The sequence below is a fragment of the Dendropsophus ebraccatus genome, chromosome 3, assembly GCF_027789765.1.
Source record: "Dendropsophus ebraccatus isolate aDenEbr1 chromosome 3, aDenEbr1.pat, whole genome shotgun sequence".
Lineage (NCBI taxonomy): Eukaryota > Metazoa > Chordata > Amphibia > Anura > Hylidae > Dendropsophus > Dendropsophus ebraccatus.
Window position 1 is genome coordinate 22,930,667 of NC_091456.1, and position 19,851 is coordinate 22,950,517.

General features: G+C 45.6%; 2 protein-coding genes across 6 annotated transcripts in view; one reads left to right on the forward strand and one right to left on the reverse strand.

Annotated features, from left to right (window-relative positions):
* PI4KA (phosphatidylinositol 4-kinase alpha) overlaps window positions 1-2,277 on the reverse strand; it is a 114,720-nt gene extending 112,443 nt beyond the window's left edge. For 3 of the 4 annotated variants that reach the window (XM_069961112.1, XM_069961113.1, XM_069961111.1), the window contains exon 1: window positions 2,077-2,277. In XM_069961112.1, coding sequence (XP_069817213.1) covers window positions 2,077-2,181 — 105 coding nt within the window. In that variant the 5' untranslated portion in view covers window positions 2,182-2,277. The remainder of the gene's footprint in view (window positions 1-2,076) is intronic. The other variant, XM_069961115.1, reaches the window with a different exon arrangement.
* A 125-nt stretch (window positions 2,278-2,402) lies between these two features.
* On the forward strand, window positions 2,403-18,840 carry SNAP29 (synaptosome associated protein 29). 2 transcript variants are annotated; one of them, XM_069961117.1, is made up of 6 exons: window positions 2,403-2,535; window positions 2,663-2,912; window positions 8,982-9,172; window positions 11,105-11,190; window positions 12,197-12,289; window positions 15,336-18,840. In XM_069961117.1, the coding sequence occupies exons 2-6, from the start codon at window positions 2,673-2,675 to the stop codon at window positions 15,494-15,496; spliced, it is 771 nt and encodes a 256-aa protein (XP_069817218.1). In that variant the 5' UTR covers window positions 2,403-2,535; window positions 2,663-2,672; the 3' UTR covers window positions 15,497-18,840. The 2 variants fall into 2 exon arrangements, with proteins under 2 accessions (XP_069817218.1, XP_069817217.1); XM_069961116.1 differs by having other exon boundaries at window positions 2,535-2,578.
* Window positions 18,841-19,851: the final 1,011 nt, after the last annotated feature.

The following is a 19,851-nucleotide window of genomic DNA, read 5'->3' on the forward strand; positions in this document are numbered from 1 at the left end:
CTAAGAAACTCACAGATACCTAATTACTGTCGTCACTAGGCTCTTCTCTCAGCTTCTTCTTGTGACGATGAGTCATCAGCAGGAGGGCTGCTCTAGCTCCTGTTACACCAGCCTCCCCCTCCCCTGCCTTGTCAGGTGACTAAGCTTGCTCAGCTCCCATTGGCTGAACAACTGCAAGCCATCTGAGTCATGTCACTTGCTCATCTTCTCTCCGACTGACTCCCAGCACATTGGCAGCCTCCCCCCTCCCCTCATACTCTCTCCTGCTGCCGAGTGGACTCAATGAGTGAAGGAGTCATGTCACTAGGTAAGATAAGCAAGTGACATGACTCAGATGGCTTGCAGTTGTTCAGCCAATCGGAGCTGAGCAAGCTGAGTCACCTGACAAGGCAGGGGAGGGGGAGGCTGGTGTAACAGGAGCTAGAGCAGCCCGCCTGCTGATGACTCATCGTCACAAGAGGAAGCTGAGAGAAGAGCGTGGTGACGACAGTCATTAGGTCTGTGTGAGTTTCTTACACTTCCTGCTGGGGGGTGGAGGGGGGAAAAGACAGGGAAGGGAGGCAGATAGGTGATTGAAGCATATTACAGAGTTATATAACTGAGAATTACTGAGAAAAAGTTTTTCATGGCACTTGTGCTTTAAGAACCCGGCGCACAAAAAAACTTGGTAAAATTGCAAAACCTTTAGTTTAGCCAAAGAGGTGACCAATAATGAAAATGCTATGAAAAAAAAAGTTGTTTCCACTAATCAAAAACTTTACCAGAGCCACTTGTGACTAGTTATTATGGCTACAATGGTTTTATTACATGTGTAAGTCTACATTAGAAAAGCATTTTACAGCCTATATACTTTACGCTGTAAAGCAACTGCTTTAAGTAAATACACGGCATCACTTAAAGTGTCCCTGTCGTTATAACTTTCAAAATCTTAAATCATCAGTAGATGTGATATAAAGCAAGTTTGCAAGTCACATTGATTATTTTTTTTATTTATCATGGAGAACACGGCACTTCCTGTGTTCACTTTTTTTTTTTTAAAGAGTCAGAAAACAGGTAGTCCTGTGTATCCCAGGCCATCTGAGCGCTCACAGAGAGAAGGCAGTCATGTGACTGATGGACAATTTGAGCCGTCACTCTCTGTACTGGCCGGAATTCCTGTGTTTAATCTGGATTTCTGGTAAGTACAGCTTTGTTTTACAGCAGGATAACAACATAAAAAATAATGAATGTATATTGCAAACTTGCTTTATAATCCCATCTACTGTTGATTTAGATTTTGAACGTTATAATGCCAGTGACACCTTAAAGGGCATTCACACGTTTTGTGCTACGGATCAGGCTTCAAAAATCTTCACGCTACTGTACTGGCAACGCATGTCAGCACAGTAGCACAAACATTTAAACAGTTTCAGGCTCCCAGCATCATCATTCGCTATTTCCAAAGCACATTGTCCATATTTATAGGTGTATGGAACATGTGAATGCCCCCTTACATAGGTGGCAGCAGAGAGCACTGTGTCAGACTAAAAAGAATACACCACTTCCTGCAGGACATACAGCAGCTGATAAGTACTGGAAGACTGGAGTTTTTTTTTTTTAAAGAGAAATAATATACAAATCTGTATAACTTTCGCGTTTCGCTCAGAGGCAGATGAGGAAGGCCTTTTGATAAAGCGCGTCCTGTCCCCAGTGATTTGTGAGTCACCTGTACCGTGGGATTACCCCACACATAGCGGCAGGCCAACACATCTCACACAGTCCTGAGCAGCGTTCACAATCATTCATCCTTCAGAGCTACAATCACCCATCAACCACTTGATGCCAAGTATTTAGGGGCCATAACTCCAGTATAATTGTCCATTAGGATTGGAATAAGCTATGAAATATTCTGTAGTAAAATGTGTATGGAGTCCAAGCAATGAATGGGGCTGCCCAGTGACAGCTCGCCCGCTGAGTGACAGCTCCTATAACCAGGCCGGCACACACAGGGTTACCGCCCCTCCCCGGTGCTCCCCTCACTAACTTCCCCATAGAGCTCCATACACCTGCGCAGCGCCCCGGCCACCCCCGCCTCACCTTCTCCAGGGCCGCCGGTCTCTGCACTGCCAGGGAGCGGGCCAGGGACAGCACGGTGTTAAAATAAAACCCCCGGGAGCTACTGCTGCCCCCCTTGGCCGCCATGTTCCTCCCGGAGCCGTCAGATGACGTCAGCCCCTCAACATGACCGGGTCACATGACCAGTAAAGAAGAAGCAACAAGAGGGCGACCGGCCCTCATTACCATGGCAACTATCTGCAGATTTTTTTTTTTTTTTTTTTTTTAAACTACAGCTACTTCCGGTATCCATACACTAAGCGGATGTGTATATTGTTATGTTGTGTTACAACTACAGCCGATAGGGGGAGCCATAAATAGTCAGGGCTGGAGTATATTCCACCTATAGATCGTGTTGTCGTTGGAACAGTGAGGGCGGAAGTTGTCGAAAGGGAAACTGGTGACGTCAGCAGAAGGGCGGAAGTGAGTTAGCAGAGTCAGGTGAGCAGGGAGGGCGGGGCTCGTGTAGTGCGGCTGTTTACCGGTAAGGTGGTTGTACCGTGTGTGTGTTGTCCGTGTACCGGTCCGCGCCGTGCTGTGTGCTCATTGTCTCCCCCCCCCCCTACAGATCCGCCATCATGTCTAGGAGCTATAATCCCTTCGATGAGGATGAAGACGATGACTTCAAGCCTGGTAAGTGGAACAGTGAAGAGGAGCCCGAGGAGTCCCCGGCCGAACGGAAGAGACGGGAGGAGGCGGAGAGGACGAGGTCTCTGCAGCAAGAAGTGATGAGGAGGGCGCAGAACACGGTGGACAGCAGCAAAAGGTCCGTGGCCCTGATATACGAGTCCGAGAAGGTCGGGGTGGAGACTGCGGAGGTAAGTGGTCTCTGTATACTGTATATATAGGATGTAATGGGCGCCAGGGCCTGCAGGGGGCGCTCTCCTCCCTGTACTGTGTATATACAGGATGTAATGGACGCCAGGGGCTGCAGGGGGCGCTCTCCACCCTGTACTGTGTATATACAGGATGTAATGGACGCCAGGGGCTGCAGGGGGCGCTCTCCTCCCTGTACTGTGTATATATAGGATGTAATGGGCGCCAGGGGCTGCAGGGGGCGCTCTCCTCCACCCTGTACTGTGTATATACAGGATGTAATGGACGCCAGGGGCTGCAGAGGGCGCTCTCCTCCCTGTACTGTGTATATACAGGATGTAATGGACAAAAGGGGCTGCAGAGGGCGCTCTCCTCCCTGTACTGTGTATATACAGGATGTAATGGACAAAAGGGGCTGCAGGGGGCGCTCTCCTCCCTGTACTGTGTATATACAGGATGTAATGGACGCCAGAGGGCTGAGAGGAAGCGTGCACGTCAGCACGCGAAACAGGCTGACGCCCGTTCACTTGCTCAACTGCGTCCGAATCACCTGTTATACTATGTGCTGATCTAGTTATCCCTGTGGGGACCATCAGGAAAAAATCATGAAAACCCCTTTAAATCCTTTTGTACTTCAGTTTAACCGTCACTTACACAGTTACTAGCAGAGTGAGGTTGTTTATGCACTTTGTGATGTATTTGTTCAGTGCCCCATGGTTGGCTATTTGCCGTCCTAAGGAAGGTGACTCTTATCAGCGTATGACTAGGAACACACTGCGCTTATAGTTCCCGTTATAGGTGTCTGTCCGCATCCTGCCAGGAACGGCTTACACCACATATACTGCGGCATATAGCATTGGTGCCATTCATTTCAGTGACCTGAGAGGAGTCTGGTGCAGCCAGATGTCCATAGTATATACTCCTGTAACAGGACTGGTGTGATCTGCCGTCCTGGTACATTGCAGATATGTTTCCAGACCAGTGCATAGAGATTATCGGGGAGATTTATCAAACATGGTGTAAAGTGAAACTGGCTCAGTTGCCCCTAGCAACCAATCAGATTCCACCTTTCATTTTCCAAAGAGTCTGTGAGAAATGAAAGGTGGAATCTGATTGGTTGCTAGGGGCAACTGAGCCAGTTTCACTTTACGCCATGTTTGATAAATCTCCCTCTATATTACCATCTCCCCATTTATTGTAGGCAGATGAGAGGCAGAGCGGCTGATGTGTGACGGGGGTAGCCGACCTGAACGCCAGCGAGGTGGGGGGGCTTTCATGCTGAAAAGTAAATTTAATAGTAACTAGCAATTTTCTTTTTTTTTTCCAACATTAGGCTATGGGGTGTCTGCCTGTCCTTATTGTTAGTAGCTGCATTGTAAAGTAATACAGTGCTATCTCATTCTAGTGGATGGGCTCATATTGACGACTTGACGTGACTGGAAGGATAGGCCACGTATACGATACAGGCTGGATAATCCCTTTAGGGTGGGTTCACACATAATGGATCCGCAGCTGATCCCTTCACTGTCACTTTCAATACGATTAGATACTTGCAGTGGATTTGTCAGTTTACCATCAGGTACATTCGCTTTAACATGAACCACGGATAGATCGGTGCCGGGCAGGGAAGCCGATACCGCTGTCCATTTTTTTGAACCGCGGGCCAGTTCCCATTATAACGCCGCTGTTCTGAAGCACTGTAGGCGGACTGGCCCGCCCCCAGTGGGAGGAATCCCCCGCCCCTTTATGACGCGGCTCCATTCATTCTATACGACTCGGTACCCATGGATAGAACAGCATCGTACACTGAAATCGGGCCGTGGTTCGAAAAATGGACTGCAGCACCGATCTATCCGGGGGTCATGTTAAAGCGATGGTACCTGATGATACATTCGCTTTAACCCCCCGCAGCCCGGTGCATGCATTTACCTCTGGCTTGCTTTGGGGGCTCCCAGTGTCTGAACGTCCCAATCAGTGGCTGCGGAGGGGCACTGAGTGGCCAGACGCCGGGAGCTCTGGGGGGTTAAGGGGGCTGCCTGTTACATTCTCAAAACTGACAAATTCACTACAAGTATGTAATCGTATTGAAAGTGACAGTGAAGAGATCCGCTGCGGATCTGTTGTGTGAACCCACCCTTACAGTGGATCTGTCACCAGACTGTGCTACCGTTAGTAACGGCAGCAGCGTACATAGGGACAGGTTTTCTCTCTTATTACCCAAACTAGCAGCATATATGCTACGAAATACTGCAGCATGCTATATAACATCATTATTGTAACTGGGAACACGAAATTGTGGTGATTGGTCCCTTTAAAGGGGTAGTTCACCCAAATTTTTTTTCTTTCAAATCAACTGCTGCCATGAAGTGCCAGAGATTTGTAATTTACTTCTATTAAAAAATCTCAAGCCTTCCAGTACTTATTAGCTGCTGTATGCCCAACAGGAAGTTGTATTATTTCTAGTCTGGAGAGCAGGAGAGGTTTTCTATGGGGATTTGCTACTGCTCTGGACAGTTCCTGACAAGGACAAAGGAGGCAACAGAGAGCACTTTGTCAGACAGGAAAGAAAACACCACTTCCTGCTGGACACACAGCAGCTGATAAGTACTGGAAGACTTAAGATTTTTTAATAGAAGTGAATTACAAATCTCTGGCACTTCATGGCACCAATTGATTTGAAAGAAAATTTTTTTTGGTGGACTACCCCTTTAAGACTTACAATCCAGGCTTAGAGCCGATAACAATGTTTGCTTTATCTCAAGCTGCATTCTGCTCTCTGGATCTCACTGAGGGTCCATTCACACTTACAGGATATCCATGTAATGAAATGATGGAGCACGGCAGCAAATCTGTGTAGATCCTGTGCATGGGAATGGCCCCTTAAAGGAGAAGTCCAGTGTGTATGTGTGGGGAGGGGGGGGGAACATATTGAAGTTGGTATACTTACTGGACCTTGTGCCCGTACTGTGCCACATCACTGGGCTCTTGAACCCCACCAAATGTTGCTTTCTCTTGGCTTTGGGGTACGCCATGAACCGACTGAACCGTGACCAAAGAATTTGGTCCACTCAGCCATTCATTTGTTTGCAGCGGTGTCCCATTCCTGTCACTGGCAGAAGGGGGGATATGAAGACTGTCAGCAGGGTCCAGGAGCGGGTCAAGGCACTCCGTGGGCACTGGGACAGATGACATCAAAAAGCTCCAAATCTGAAAATGTAGCAATACGAGTCTACTGGATCCTAGTTGGCAGAAAAGATTCCCGGCTGCTTCTAATGTTTTACTCCTTGAAGAGGAAATGTTCTTTGCATTTGAATTTTACTACTATGTTTCTCTGAAAATAAGACAGTGACTTATATTAATTTTTGCTCCCAAAGATGCGTTATGTCTTATTTTCAAGGAAGTGGTGTTTTCTTTCCTGTCTGACACACTGCTCTCTGTTGCCTCCTCTGTCCATGTCAGAAACTGTCCAGAGCAGTAGCAAATCCCCATAGAAAACCTCTCCTGCTCTCCAGACTGGAAATAATACAACTTCCTGTTGGGCATACAGCAGCTGATAAGTACTGGAAGGCTTGAGTTTTTTTTAATAAAAGTAAATTACAAATCTCTGGCACTTCATGGTAGCAGTTGATTTGAAAGAAAAAAAATTTTGGTGTACAACCCCTTTAACCTGCGGATTGTTGTTGGTCTCCCTGTGTGTCCTGATGTTTTTGCTGACGGCAGCAGTAAGCACATTCTCAGGAAAAGAAAGGGGGGGGCGGAGTCGTCTTCCTGCCATGTTAGTAATGATTACCAGCACATTGGTAGGTTTAGTAGAGTCTTGTAAATGAGTCTCTTGAGTGAAACTCTGTGTGTGCTCATATGTAGCAGAACCTACTCTCCGTGTAGTATAAGCCGCCTATAGTGCATTCATATGTGTTTAGGTGGCAGCGTGGAAGAATATGTTTACCAGCCAATAAAGTGCTGTGCAGTATGTTATCAATTCCATGGCTAACATTCCCATCCTCCACCAAGAACTACCGTATGTTAAAGGAAATCGATTACGCAGAAGACCGGAGCAGAACCCTCCCTACCCCTTAATAAAGCTGTTGATACTTATCCTCTCCTCCGGGTGACGCTCCAAATGCAGTTTGCGTTGCCAAGAAATCCCCACCACTCGTCGTCATGCTCATAATGCTGATGAGTCTGACGTCCATAGGAAATCACTGATCAGTCAGTGATATACTGATCCACCCGCCCCCCTCTTAATGAATTTTCAGGTGGCACTCTGTAGTGACGTCACTCCAGACGCTAATCCCTGCAGAGTGCCCCTCCGTCTTCATAAAGAGGAGTAAGCAGGCATAGGATTTGTCCACCAAGTGCTGTAGTCCTGCCACCAGTGCACCTAGCTGCCTTATTAAAGTGACACTGTGGCAGTACCTGGACCTGGCAGGCTGTATTTGCATCTTTGTAATGCTGGGAGGGTTAGTCTGAGGCCAAGTTGCTGATGAACTCCAAGATTACAGAGTTGCTACAAAGTTGCAGATACAGCCTGCGAAGGACTTTTTTACATCAACAGTCTCAGAAGGGAGACTGAGAGAATAGCTCAGAATAGCTTCAGCAGAAAGCAGCAGCTCAGAACTGGGGGAAGTAGAATGAATGGGTAGTAATAAGTATACATTAAATTGTCTCACCATGGGCAGCAGCATCTGTAAAGTTATCTGACATGGAGAGAGGAGCGGCTGCACATCACACCTATGGCTGATACTAATGCTGTTAAGCCTATTTTTAAAAAAACTACTTCAGGATGTTGGAATATGAATTGATCAAGCCATATCGCCCCGTGTACCAACGTGCAGGTCTCCTGGTTCACACGGGTCCCTACGCTAACTCCACACCGTGTCGGTCAGTAACCGCCAACCCCGCAAAGCGTGCACATGCAGGGAAGGGAGGCCATGACGCGGCGTGGAGTTAGCGTAGGGGCCCGTGTGAATCAGGAGACTTGCACGTTGGTACACGGGGCGATATGGCTTGATCAATTCATATTCCAACATCCTGAAGTTGGTTTTTTAAAATAGGCTTAGCAGCATTAGTCTCAGCCATAGGTGTGATGTGCAGCCGCTCCTCTCTCTCCATGTCGGGTCTGTTAAGTTATGTTTGATCCTTCTCAATCTGGCAGAGCGACGCATGCATGTTGAGCAGCTCTCCGAGCTATGGCACCTGGATGGGTTGAGAAGGCAGGACTTGCACAGCGCATGCGTGAATTTGGAAGACCCCGCCCATGCGCAGGAGGCTAAGCAGCAATGATCATGCATAGAAGCAGTGGTGAGGTGTGTCAGAGCGCAGCATGAACCCTGAACCACAACTCCTCTCCTTTTATAGGTAATAAGTCGAGATTACAAGAAATCGTCTCCATGTCAGATTACACAGAGGTACCATGATCGCTGGGACGCTGACAGAATCCCTTTAACATATTAAAAGGATTACAGAAAAGCGGTGCTGAGGATACTGGCACTTACTACTGCATCAAGGCTTCACTTCCTGGATAAAATGGTGATGTCACTTCCTGGATAACATGGTGATGTCACTTCCTGGATAACATGGTGATGTCACGCCCCGACTCCCAGAGCTGTGCGGGCTGTGGCTGCTGGAGAGGATAATGGCAGGGGGACACTGTGGGACACAGGGCACTGGAGGGACACTGAGCATCCCTCTGCCATCATCCTCTCCAGCAACCACAGCCCGCACAGCTCTGGGAGTCGGGAAGTGACATCACCATTTTTATCCAGGAAGTGACATCACCATTGTTATCCAGGAAGTGACATCACCATTGTTATCCAGGAAGTGACATCACCATTGTTATCCCGGAAGTGACATCACCATGTTATCCAGGAAGTGAAGCCTTGATGCAGTAGTAAGTGTAGGGGAAAAAAGCACTTTATAAGCATTTCCCGTAATAAGTGTATATTGGTGATATGTATAACTTTTGGGGGGCAATACAATGCATGAAAAAAAAAAATTTGCCTGACTTCTCCTTTAAGTTTTCCAATGCCTTATAATGTATCATATTTTTCCTCTATTTTCTTTCTGTCCAGGAACTAATGCGCCAGGGCGAAGCTTTGAAGCGCTCAGAAAAACTCGTGGACAAAATGGAACAAGACATGAAGACCAGTCAGCGGCATATCAATAGCATAAAGAGCATCTTCAGCGGTTTCACAAATTACTTCAGAGCCAAGCCTGCAGAGGCCCCGCTGCCTGAGCAGGGAGCCTACGCCGCTAGCAGCAAGTAAATCAATAGTCCTTTATGTATTAACTTGAAATTTTTAATAACTAGTCTTGCTTTAATGCATTTGGTGGCAGTGTGCACCAGGTAGTCTGCTCATGCTAAGGCCCCGTTCACACGTAACAAAATTGTCCGCCGCGGAATGCCATTAGACTCTCTCTCATAATGGGAGTCTATGGGAGGCGCGCGCTGCTGTTCTCACAGCGTCTCTCCGCGCTAAGGAATGAACATGTTCATTCTTCAGCCTGGGGAGAGCAGCACTGAGCGCCTTCCATAGACTCCCATTATGAGAGGGAGGCTAACTGCATTTTGTCCGCCGCGGAATTCCGCTAGTTTTGCTACGTGTGAACGTAGCCTAAAGCGGTCATAGTGAACACATGCACATTTGCATTGCGTTTTAAAGTGTCCCTGGAAATAAAAACTTTTGACATGCCCCAGAGACATTCACTCCATGGCTCACTGCAATTTGTCTTCCTGCAGGAAACTGTCTTTATTATAGAGAATATCTCTTGCACAGAAAAGGCAGTGAGCTGGAGAGGGAAGCACTTAGCCTGACACTTCTCCCAGCTCTGTTTTGAGATTGGTGGAGATCTGAACACCCAAACACTGACTAAATAAAGTAGCTTGCTTACTTAGAAGGTTAGGACCTTTTAACAAAGCAGTGTAGCAGTATTACTGTACAGTATGGAACACGCTGAAATGTTTTTTTGATTGTCACCCCCTCCACACACACACATATTTGGAAATTGGTTGGGATGATGGAGACGAGAATGGGCACTTATGGTGATAGGCTTGTATTTAATTTGCATACCTGGTACACTGGATTTTATTTTCTAAAAATACTTTATAAAGTATTTTTTTTTTTTAATGTAAAGTTTATCAGTGGCTTTGCCATCGATAGCTCATCAGTCTATTTTGGCCAGAAAGCCCCTTTAATAAAGGTACGCATTGTAATGTTCCCAGTTCTGTAGTTAAGTTGTGCAAACACCCCTAAATTTTAAACAGCTTAAGGGTAGCTTCACACGTACCGGATCCGCAGTGGATTTGACACTGCGAGTTTGCAGCGAAATCCGCTGCGGATCCTGGTAGTGTAAAGTTGAATGGGTCACATACCCCCAGCAGAATTTTTATTCCGCTGCCAGTATGTGACCTGGCCCCTTTAACTCCCCGCTGCCTGCAGCTCCTGGCCCGGAGCATACAGGGGCTTAAAGGGGCCAGCTTACGTATCCGCAGTGGAATGAAAGCCTACAGACAGCTGGGTCATGACTAGTGTTGAGTAGACCTGTCAAACTGTTCTTGTTCGGCAAAGTTCTTCGAGCCCAAACTCTCTGCATTTGATTACCAGCGGCTGTAGACTTCGGATGCCACCCTAGGGAGTTCTGGAACACTTGGATACAGCCATAGGCTGGGTTCACACACAGTATATTTCTGTCAGTATTTTGGTCCTTATAGTAACCAAAACCAGGAGTGGATTAAAAACACAGAAAGGATCTGTTCACACAATGTTGAAATTGAGTGGATGGCCGCCATATAACAGTAAATAACGGCCATTATTTCAATATAACAGCCGTTGTTCTAAAATAATAGCAAATATTTGCCATTAAATGACGGCCATCCACTCAATTTCAACATCATGTGTCTTTCTGTGTTTTCAATCCACTCCTGGTTTTGGTTGCAATGAGGACCTGACATGAGGACCAAATACTGCCTGAAATATACTGTGTTTGAACCCAGCCATAGGCTGTATCCATGTTTTCCAGGCAGCCTTAGGGCTGCATCCAAACTCTGCAGCCGCGTGGAATCAAATCCCTAGCGTTCAGGTTCAGAGAACGTTTTTGTAAGGTCATGGCCATTCTTGAACAGTCCGTTGAGATAAGTACTCCATTGGTAGTTCTAATTTTTTTATAATATGTTAATATCATCATCTATGTTCAGATTACAGGACGCCATGTCAAAAAGCAAGGAACAAGAAGACCAGTATGAAGCCACACATCCCAATTTGCTGAAACGAGACACTGTTGGTAAGTAAGGCTTTGGAGTTTATGCTGGAAGTACACTGTCTAGCAACCTGGGCCTAGATATCCATGGTCGATGGTATCCATACCTGCAGTTAGGAGTGCAGGGGAAGCATTCTCACTAGAGAAGAGCGAGCCTCCAGCACACCCATGTTCGTCCGAACCTGAACATTCTGCATTTAAAGGGGTTATCCAGCGCTTTAAAAACATGGCCACTTCTCCCCTCTCTTGTCTCCAGATTGGATGGGGTTTCAAACTCGCTTCCATTGAAGTAAATGGAGCTTAATTGCAAACCACACCTGAACTGGAGACAAGAGAGGGGAGAAGGTGGCCATGTTTTTGTAGCGCTGGAAAACCCCTTGAAAGCAGAAGTTGGATGCAGCCTCTAGAAAAACATGGCCATAGAATCCAGTTCCAGAATTCTTTCCATTTTCTAGAACTTTTTAATGAACATTCCTGCTGGAATAGATTAATAGCTGCATTCATTGTGCACCGTTACAAAGGTATACCATATAATAGGATGGGTTACAGAAGCCATAGTTGTTGTTTTCTGAACGAGAAGCATATTTTTACACCTGACATTTATATAGGACGCTGGTACAGGCAAATGGATTGTGGTCGGTTAAACCTCTGCCCCTTCCTAGTAAAAAGATTAGGAAATCTATAGTCTAGATTCAACCAAAGCAATATCTGCATCTGTATGTCCTCTTCCTTTCACTTGGTTCCACTCCAGACAGCAGTAGTATACAGCGAGATTAGTCTTAAGATCTCACATTGTTGGAGTCTGATCTAAGAATATTTAAGTAGTTGTGTTATATATTGTATGTGATTTTATAGAAATAAAGCAAACGCATAAAAATCCTCACCCTGTGCAGTTTTGTCTTTGTTGCTGCAGGAGTTTAATCCTATTTATGGATGAATTGGATCACTGTAATTCTTCTAGCATGTTAGATGTTTTCTTTGTAGGCTCATGCACTTCCTTTTTTTTTTTTTTTTTTTTTTTTCCATCTAGACACCAGCAGAGGTTCAGGTGCAACAAGTTCTGAGTATCAACACGTAAACCCAGCTCTGAGGGACTACCACAAGAAGATCGACAATAATTTGGGTAACTCAACTTTTCTAGCTGTTAGTCTACAAGATGACAATATATACCTATGTTAGAATAGCTGGACTCTATAGTATCCCCCCTTTCTAAAGAAGACATTTGCTTGTCACTAAGTATGTTTCCAGGACCTGAACTTAAAGGGGTTATCCAGTGAAAATATTTTCCTTTCAAATCAACTAATATCAGAAAGTTATATAGATTTATAATTTTACTTCTATTTAAAAATCTAAAGTCCTCCCGCACATATTAGCTACTATATATCATGCAGGAAATGTTGTTTTATTTTCAGTCTGACACTGCTCTCTGCTGCCACCTCTGGCCGAGACAGGAACTCTGTCTAGGTTTTCTATGAATCCCCACAGAACACCTGTCCTGCACTGGACAAGTCCTGTCTCGGCCAGAGATGTCAGCAGAGAGCACAATGTCAGACTGAAAATAAAACATTTCCTGCATGACATATAGGAACTAATAAGTATGGGAAGACTTTAGATTTTTTAATAGAAGTAAATTACAAATCTATATAACTTTCTGACACCAGACGATTTGAAATAAAAAGATTTTCACTGGACAACCCCTTTAATGGAGAACTCCGACTGAATCTGAAAACCCTGGAGAGCAGGGGTTGGAGAAATATATAATTTATACTTGCCCTTCCCTGTGCCCCCACAGTGTCACCAGCTCACCCACAGCTGCAAGTCTCCTGTTTCTCCGGTTTTCCTGCATCATTACGTCCCAGCGGGAAGTACCCGCTCATCCAGTGACTGACTACAGAGGTATCCTGCCCCAGTCACTCACTGGCTGAGCAAACATTTCTAAGCCAGGACTTGACGTCACCGGACCAGATCTGCAGGAGGCTGCTGTGGGTCAGTGAGTGGTGAGGCTGGCCTACAAGGGCACAGGAACAGGTAAGTGTAGTTTTTTTAAATTATGTCAGGGAATTTAGTTTTTATTCTGCTGTACTAGACTGGATGTATAGGCATAATAGCGGTAAGGGATATGCAGGTATTCTGGAGTTTTTGTATAGTCAGAAGCCACTGTGTGGATATACAGCTAGCATTAAGGGTACAAACACACTGGGCGAATCCGCAGCGGATTTTTCGCTGAGATTTCACAGCGAGACCTGCTGCGGATCCCTGCCCTGTGCACTCAGTGGCAGACAAACTCACAGCAGGATGGACATCCTGCTGCGAGTTTGTCAGCAGCCCGCCCCGTTAACCCCTGGCTGCTGTCAGAGCGTATACATCACCTGGTCCCCGCTCCGGCTTGCTTCGGGGGTTCCCGGCAGGTCCCGCTTGGCCAATCAGTGATTGGCTCAGCGGGACATGAAGATGCAGGGAGCCTTGAAGCAGGCCGGAACAGAGACCAGGTGATGTATATGCTCTGGCAACAGCCGGGGGTTAACTGGGCGGGCTGCTGACAAACTCGCAGCGGGATGTCCATCCTGCTGCGAGTTTGTCGGCCATTAAGCGTACAGGGCAGGGATCCGCTGCAGATTCGCCCACTGTTTGTACCCTAAAGGGAAAACAGTCTGCCACGCTGCTCTGACAAAGATATCCCTTGACAGTTGTATGAATTAGGGAATGTGTTTTGTATGTGTGCATCTCATGCTTTTTATTTCATTCAATGTTGTGGTTTCTATAGTTTTTTGTTGTGGTATCATTTTGACTGGAAAATAACATGGCTTCATGAAGTGCCACTATTCCTGTCAAATCCGACCATATGCAATAGAGCACCCAATGCAAATATGAACAGAACCTTAGGCCCCATTCACACGTTAAAGTGACACTGTCACCCCCTTTTTGCATTTGGACTGCTCTCCACAGGTGTAAAGGGTAAATGTTACAGCTTTCATTACTTATTTTATATTACACCTCATGGTGCTTGTTCTGGTAAAAAGTCGTTTTTATCACCTGTGGATTGGTATATGTTGGCGGCCGCCCCCCAGATTGTCCCACACCAGTGGCTGCTGAGGGGGCGGGCCTATGTGAAGATGATGTCACGGATGGGGCGGGGCTGTGGCACATGTGGCCCTGCCCACTTATACCAATCCACAGGTGATAAAAAGGAATTTTTACCAGAACAAGCATCATGAGGTGTGATATAAAATAAGTAATGAAAGCTAACATTTACCCTTTACACCTGTGGAGAGCAGTCAAAATGCAAATAGGGGGTGACAGTGTCACTTTAAATGATTTTTTTTTTTTCACCTGGGCCGTACATTAATGTTCACAATCTTACCCCTGCCCCCCAATCCGTAAAAGAATCCAGGTAATGCATCCACAATCTATATTTTTTGTAAATCCGCAAAAATTTTACTGGTCTAGTTAGTAAAGTTGTAATGAGAGATGAGCAAATTTAAAGTAGAAACAAAGCGAACCACTTTGTTAGCTCGACACTCGGCTTATCAGGCGGCTGCCTTTGAAGTCTGTGCGGCTCCACTCCGGGTGCCTGAAAAAGCTGGATCCAGTCCTGGAAAACTTCTCCAAGGACTGGATCAAGCTTTTCCAGGCACCTGGAGCCGATTGTCGAGCTAACAAAGTGGTTCGCTTGGTTTCCACTGTAAATTTACTCATGTCTAGTTGAAATGGTTAAAAAAATGCCCAACCCCTAAAAAGGTCACATGATTGCTTTCAGCCTCTGACATTCCTTGGGGAATCTGCATTTTACTGCAGAACCGTATTTTATTTTTATTTTTTTTTGCGAATGTCACATCTGTAAGAAAATACGCCCCCCCCCCCCCCACACACACACACACACACACACACACACACACTTCTATTGGCTAATCCGTTCCACAATTATGGCTCATACTAGGGCATGTACGGATTGCAAATCTGTAAAACTACAGAGCCCTATAGAAATCCATGGACACAAATTTTACCCGCAATTTGGATAAATTTACATAACGTGTGAATTTCATAAAGCTATGTGGATAGCAGTCTCACATTATATTACCAATATGTGACATTACACCAGTACAATAAAGTAAATGGAGAATAAAACCAGCTCCATCCTTATAACCAGTCACAACTTCTTTATTTTACAGACGATATGTCTCTAGGATTGGGCCGTCTGAAAAATCTAGCTCTCGGGTTACAGTCTGAGATTGACGAACAGGATGACGTACTTGACCGCCTGACGGGAAAGATAGACAAGATGGACTTGAACGTCAGGACCACAGACAAAAGGATCCGGGACGAGCTGTGAAAAGTTACATGTTCCCATCCACATGAGTCCTCTCCTAGTTTTAAACTCTTCCAACATGTTAAAGAGCAAACCATCCCAAGCTTCTCATGTTTTCTATTATGCTCCGATCGGGTATTTCATACTTGCCTCTATTTCAGGGATAATCATGCTAAAAGCAGTTCATGAAAATGTAGGCTGTATGAAGCAATCCTGAGAAGAATTAGTAGTATCATTATCTGACATTTGCTGCATGGTGCTGCGGCCAATGATTGGCTAAGCTGGCCCTCAGACGAGTCCGTCTAGCAAATGGAGGCAGGATTGCTGAACCGGGACCTGAATATGACATAGGAGGACATTGGGGGGGTGTGGTGCATACAGAATAGGCTGTTTTTATTATGTTCTCACCAAGGCAGCAACATATTAAAAGTTAATTTTAAGCAGAATACCCCTTTACCCTAAACCTTTTCTCTTTTTGTTTCTTTATATATTTTTTTTAATTTTACTAATTGTGCGTAAAGCGTCAGTCGTTTAATTTCTTTTTGCAGAACTCAATAGTCCAGGCGATTTTAAGAAACTTTGTAATTGGGTTTATTAGCCGTAAAATGCATTTTTATCATGAGAAAGCAGTTTGAAGCTCTCCCCCCCCCCCCCCCCCCCTGTCTTCATGGTTCTCTTATGGAGAGGGGAGGGGTTGAGGGAGATGAGGCACCAAAACAGGACAACAAAGAGTTAATGCAGATAAGATTTTGAATGCAGATAATTGCATATTTGCCTAATAAACCCAATTACTAAGGGTGGTATTACACGGGCCGATGGGGGCCTGATAATACCTGTAAACGAGCAGCGATCTGCTAGATCGTTGCTCGTTTACTTGGCCTATTACACGGCCCGATAATCGTTAAACAAGGGCTGCAGGGACATCGTTACCGATGTCCTCGCAGCCTTTGTTTAAACTGCATACATACCTAATCCATGGTCTAGGGTTCCTCTTCTTCTTAACTACTCCCCGGGTCCGCGCACTTCAGCTTCACAGCGGCTTGTCTCTGCTGACAGGCCACTCGGCCAATCACTGGCTGCGGCGGTTCCGGACTGTGATTGGCTGAGGGGCCTGTCAGCTGACACAGGCCGCTGAGAAGCCGGAGCGCACGGGACCCGGTAAGAAGCTCTAAGGAAGAGGAACCCTGTACCATGGATTAGGTATGTATTCTTCATTGCTAATCGTCAGCATCGGCTGCGCACCGCTATTACATGTAGCGGTGCACGGACGGCGCCCGACGATTATAGGTCTGAACCTATATCAACGATCAGCCGATGACAATGATCATCGCCTGATCGTTGTCTTTAGTACATGGAACGATAATCGGCCGATTATCGTTCCGTGTAATAGAACCCTAAGTTTCTTAAAATCGTCTGTACTATTGATTTTAGCAAAAAAACATAAAAAAAAAAACAGTGACACTTTAAACTTATACTGTGAATATTTTACATCCACACTGTTTATTTTAGCTTGATTTTCGCACATTTGCCTTTAAATTTTCTATTTAAGTAAAATAATATATACAATGCAAGCTTGTAATGTACTCCTCACCAGTGTACACGTTACCCTTTCAACCTTTCCTAGTTGCTGCTTACCAAAAGTATTAACTCATTTTCTTGTAGCGCTATTACTGTGTGTATGATCATATGTGCTTGCTTTATGCAGTTAAAATAATAATAATTTTCCCTCAAATTGGGCATTGGGAACCTTTGGCTCTCCATCTGTTGCAAAACTACAATTCCCATCATGCCTGGACAGGTAAGGCTTTAGCTTTGGCTGTCCAGGCATGATGGGAATTGTAGTTTTGCAACAGCTGGAGGGACAAACATTCCCTTTCCCTGTCTGTAATGAATAGTAAAACTATAGAAAGGAAAAAAAGGTGTAAACCTAGGCCTCTATAGTCAATATCACACACATAATAAATGAAGAAAGACTGACAAGCAAAGCGGACGCAACTGTAATGTCTTACAAAAGTGCCTAAACCCACAAGAGTATAGGGGAGAGTACATGGTGTAAAGTGAAACTGGCTCAGTTGCCCCTAGCAACCAATCAGATTCCACCTTTCATTTTCCAAAGAGTCTGTGAGGGATGAAAGGTGGAATCTGATTGGTTGCTAGGGGCAACTGAGACAGTTTCACTTTACACCATGTTTGATAAATTTCCCCCTATGCTCCCATAGAAAAAAAAGATCCATTCTGGAGCAGTGGCATTGGATGCATATGTGCAGATTTCTGGCCCATATTTCTCTGTTTTTGACATGGATTCACCCTGCCGAATGGATACAGATTTCCTGCACCCCAACATTTTTCCTTATTCAGATAGCCTCATACTGCTCTTGGTGGAAGCCATAATATTTCATCCATAAATAAATGAGGAAAGGTTTTTCCAGCACTCCCCTGAACTAGATCCAATCCAGTGCCAAACAAAGGCTGTTGTCTGTACACTGTGTGAACATAGCCTTAGGGTGCGTTCACACGTAAAGGATCTGCAGCAGATTTGATGGCCCAGAGATATTTTGCATTAAATCTGCAACATCAAATCTGCTGCAGATCCTGTACGTGTGAACGCACCCTTAAAGGGAATCTGTCAGCTGCAGTTCACAATGAGATACAAGATAGCTGTTAGAACACAGAAACACCTAGTACATTTCATCTAACCAGCTGTGCTTCCAGAATGCTGAAAAATTATTTTATTATTTAGTAAGTGGTAAGAGTCAGAAGCTTTCCCGAGCTCCTGAAGGGCAGCAAGCTGTAACACCTCCTTACTCCCTCTCCCATACCTGCTGGGGAATCGGCCTCCAGATGTCTATCAAGCAGGGAGGGGGAGAGATTCCCGCTTTTGGCAGATCAGGATCTTGACTCCTTGTGTCACAGAATGAAAGCATGTCTCTATATCGTGGAAGCACAGATATATATAAGAAAGGTGCCATATGTCTCCTTGTCCTAACAGCTATCTTACAGTATCAGCAGTTTGGAACTTGACTGACAGATTTCCTTTAAAATCCAGAGGTCATCTATATTATTACATTCCTACAAGGATACATGTCCAGGTCTGTGTAATCTCAATAAAGATTTCTTCTGTTTCAAGAGGGACCTACAGTGATGGAGATGAGCGAAAAGATGAATCCCAGGTGTTCAGGCAGATTTTTAGGAGGAGGCACAAGTACTTTATGAGTTGGGGTCCCGGTCCATGTAAAGCTATAAATGAAATAATAAGAGTTTTGGACAAACCAATGCATCTGGATACATAATGTAATGCCTCACTGTAACAACCAGCCTGTACTCCCCGATGATTGGGGGATTTATGCAATACACTAAAACTAACCATGCCAAGTGTGTTCTTGTCTTGTTTTTGAGCTAATAAGATGACGGTCTCCGGTTATGCTTTGCCTTTTGGTTGCACTAAGCACAGCAGCAGTAAGGTGGCTTATTGGTCAGGACACTGGGGCTGTGGGGTCAGACCTGACCATGGGTAACATCTGCATCGATTTTGTACACTCTCCCTTTATTTGTGTGACATTCCATGGGAACTAGACCTGACCAATACCACCAAGCAACCCCCCCCCCCCCCCCCTCAAAAAGACGCAAGATTTACTGGCAAGTCTGAAAGGTAGGTGGGAGACTACACAAAACACAAGGTGTTTCCTGCTCCCTGCCGCAGGGCAGGGTGGACTGGGAGCAGAGCGGCACACCTCCCAGGAGGCATATGGCAGACGCGGAGCGGACAGGCTGGGGGAGCAGGGAGGTGGCAGAGGCAGTCGGGGTGCAGAGCGGTCATGCCAGGGGAGCAGGAGGCATGCCGCAGGGCGGGGTGGATGAGGAGCGGCACACCTCCCAGCAGGCATATGGCAGACGCAGAGCGGACAGGCTAGGGGAGCAGGAGGCGTGTAGCAGGGGAAATGAGCAGAACGGAGGTGGCAGAGGCAAACAGGGAGCAGAAAGGCGATACAGTAAGCAAATTCTATGTCGTAGTGGGAAATTATAGAGTTTATTCCATCATTTCCCTGAAAGGGGTCAGTGATTTGATCAATTCCCTAGGGAAATGATGGAACGGCGCGGTCATTTTATCATTTCCCGGGATTTGATCAAATCCCTGATTCTATCATTTCACTGCAACACATACGTGACCTGATAGAAATTACAGAAGCACAAAAGCCACTTGCTGAAAAGCTTGGGACAATACTTCATAAGTGAAAAATAGCGTTAAGTCCATCAAAAGTCTTTAAATTCCACGTGCACGTTATGTATTTGTACTACGCTCCTGTAGTAAGCCTTCACTGACAACAGGATTGCTTTACCAACATAAGTGTCATACGAGGTGCACATATGTCTGGAGAAAG

Bases quoted from the DNA above. Each gene is read 5' to 3' on its own strand.
- SNAP29 (XM_069961117.1), top strand. From the start codon at position 2,673: ATGTCTAGGAGCTATAATCCCTTCGATGAGGATGAAGACGATGACTTC. The intron at 9,173-11,104 runs GTAAATCAATAG...ATCTATGTTCAG, and splicing joins GCCTACGCCGCTAGCAGCAA to ATTACAGGACGCCATGTCAA. The intron at 12,290-15,335 runs GTAACTCAACTT...TTTATTTTACAG, and splicing joins GAAGATCGACAATAATTTGG to ACGATATGTCTCTAGGATTG.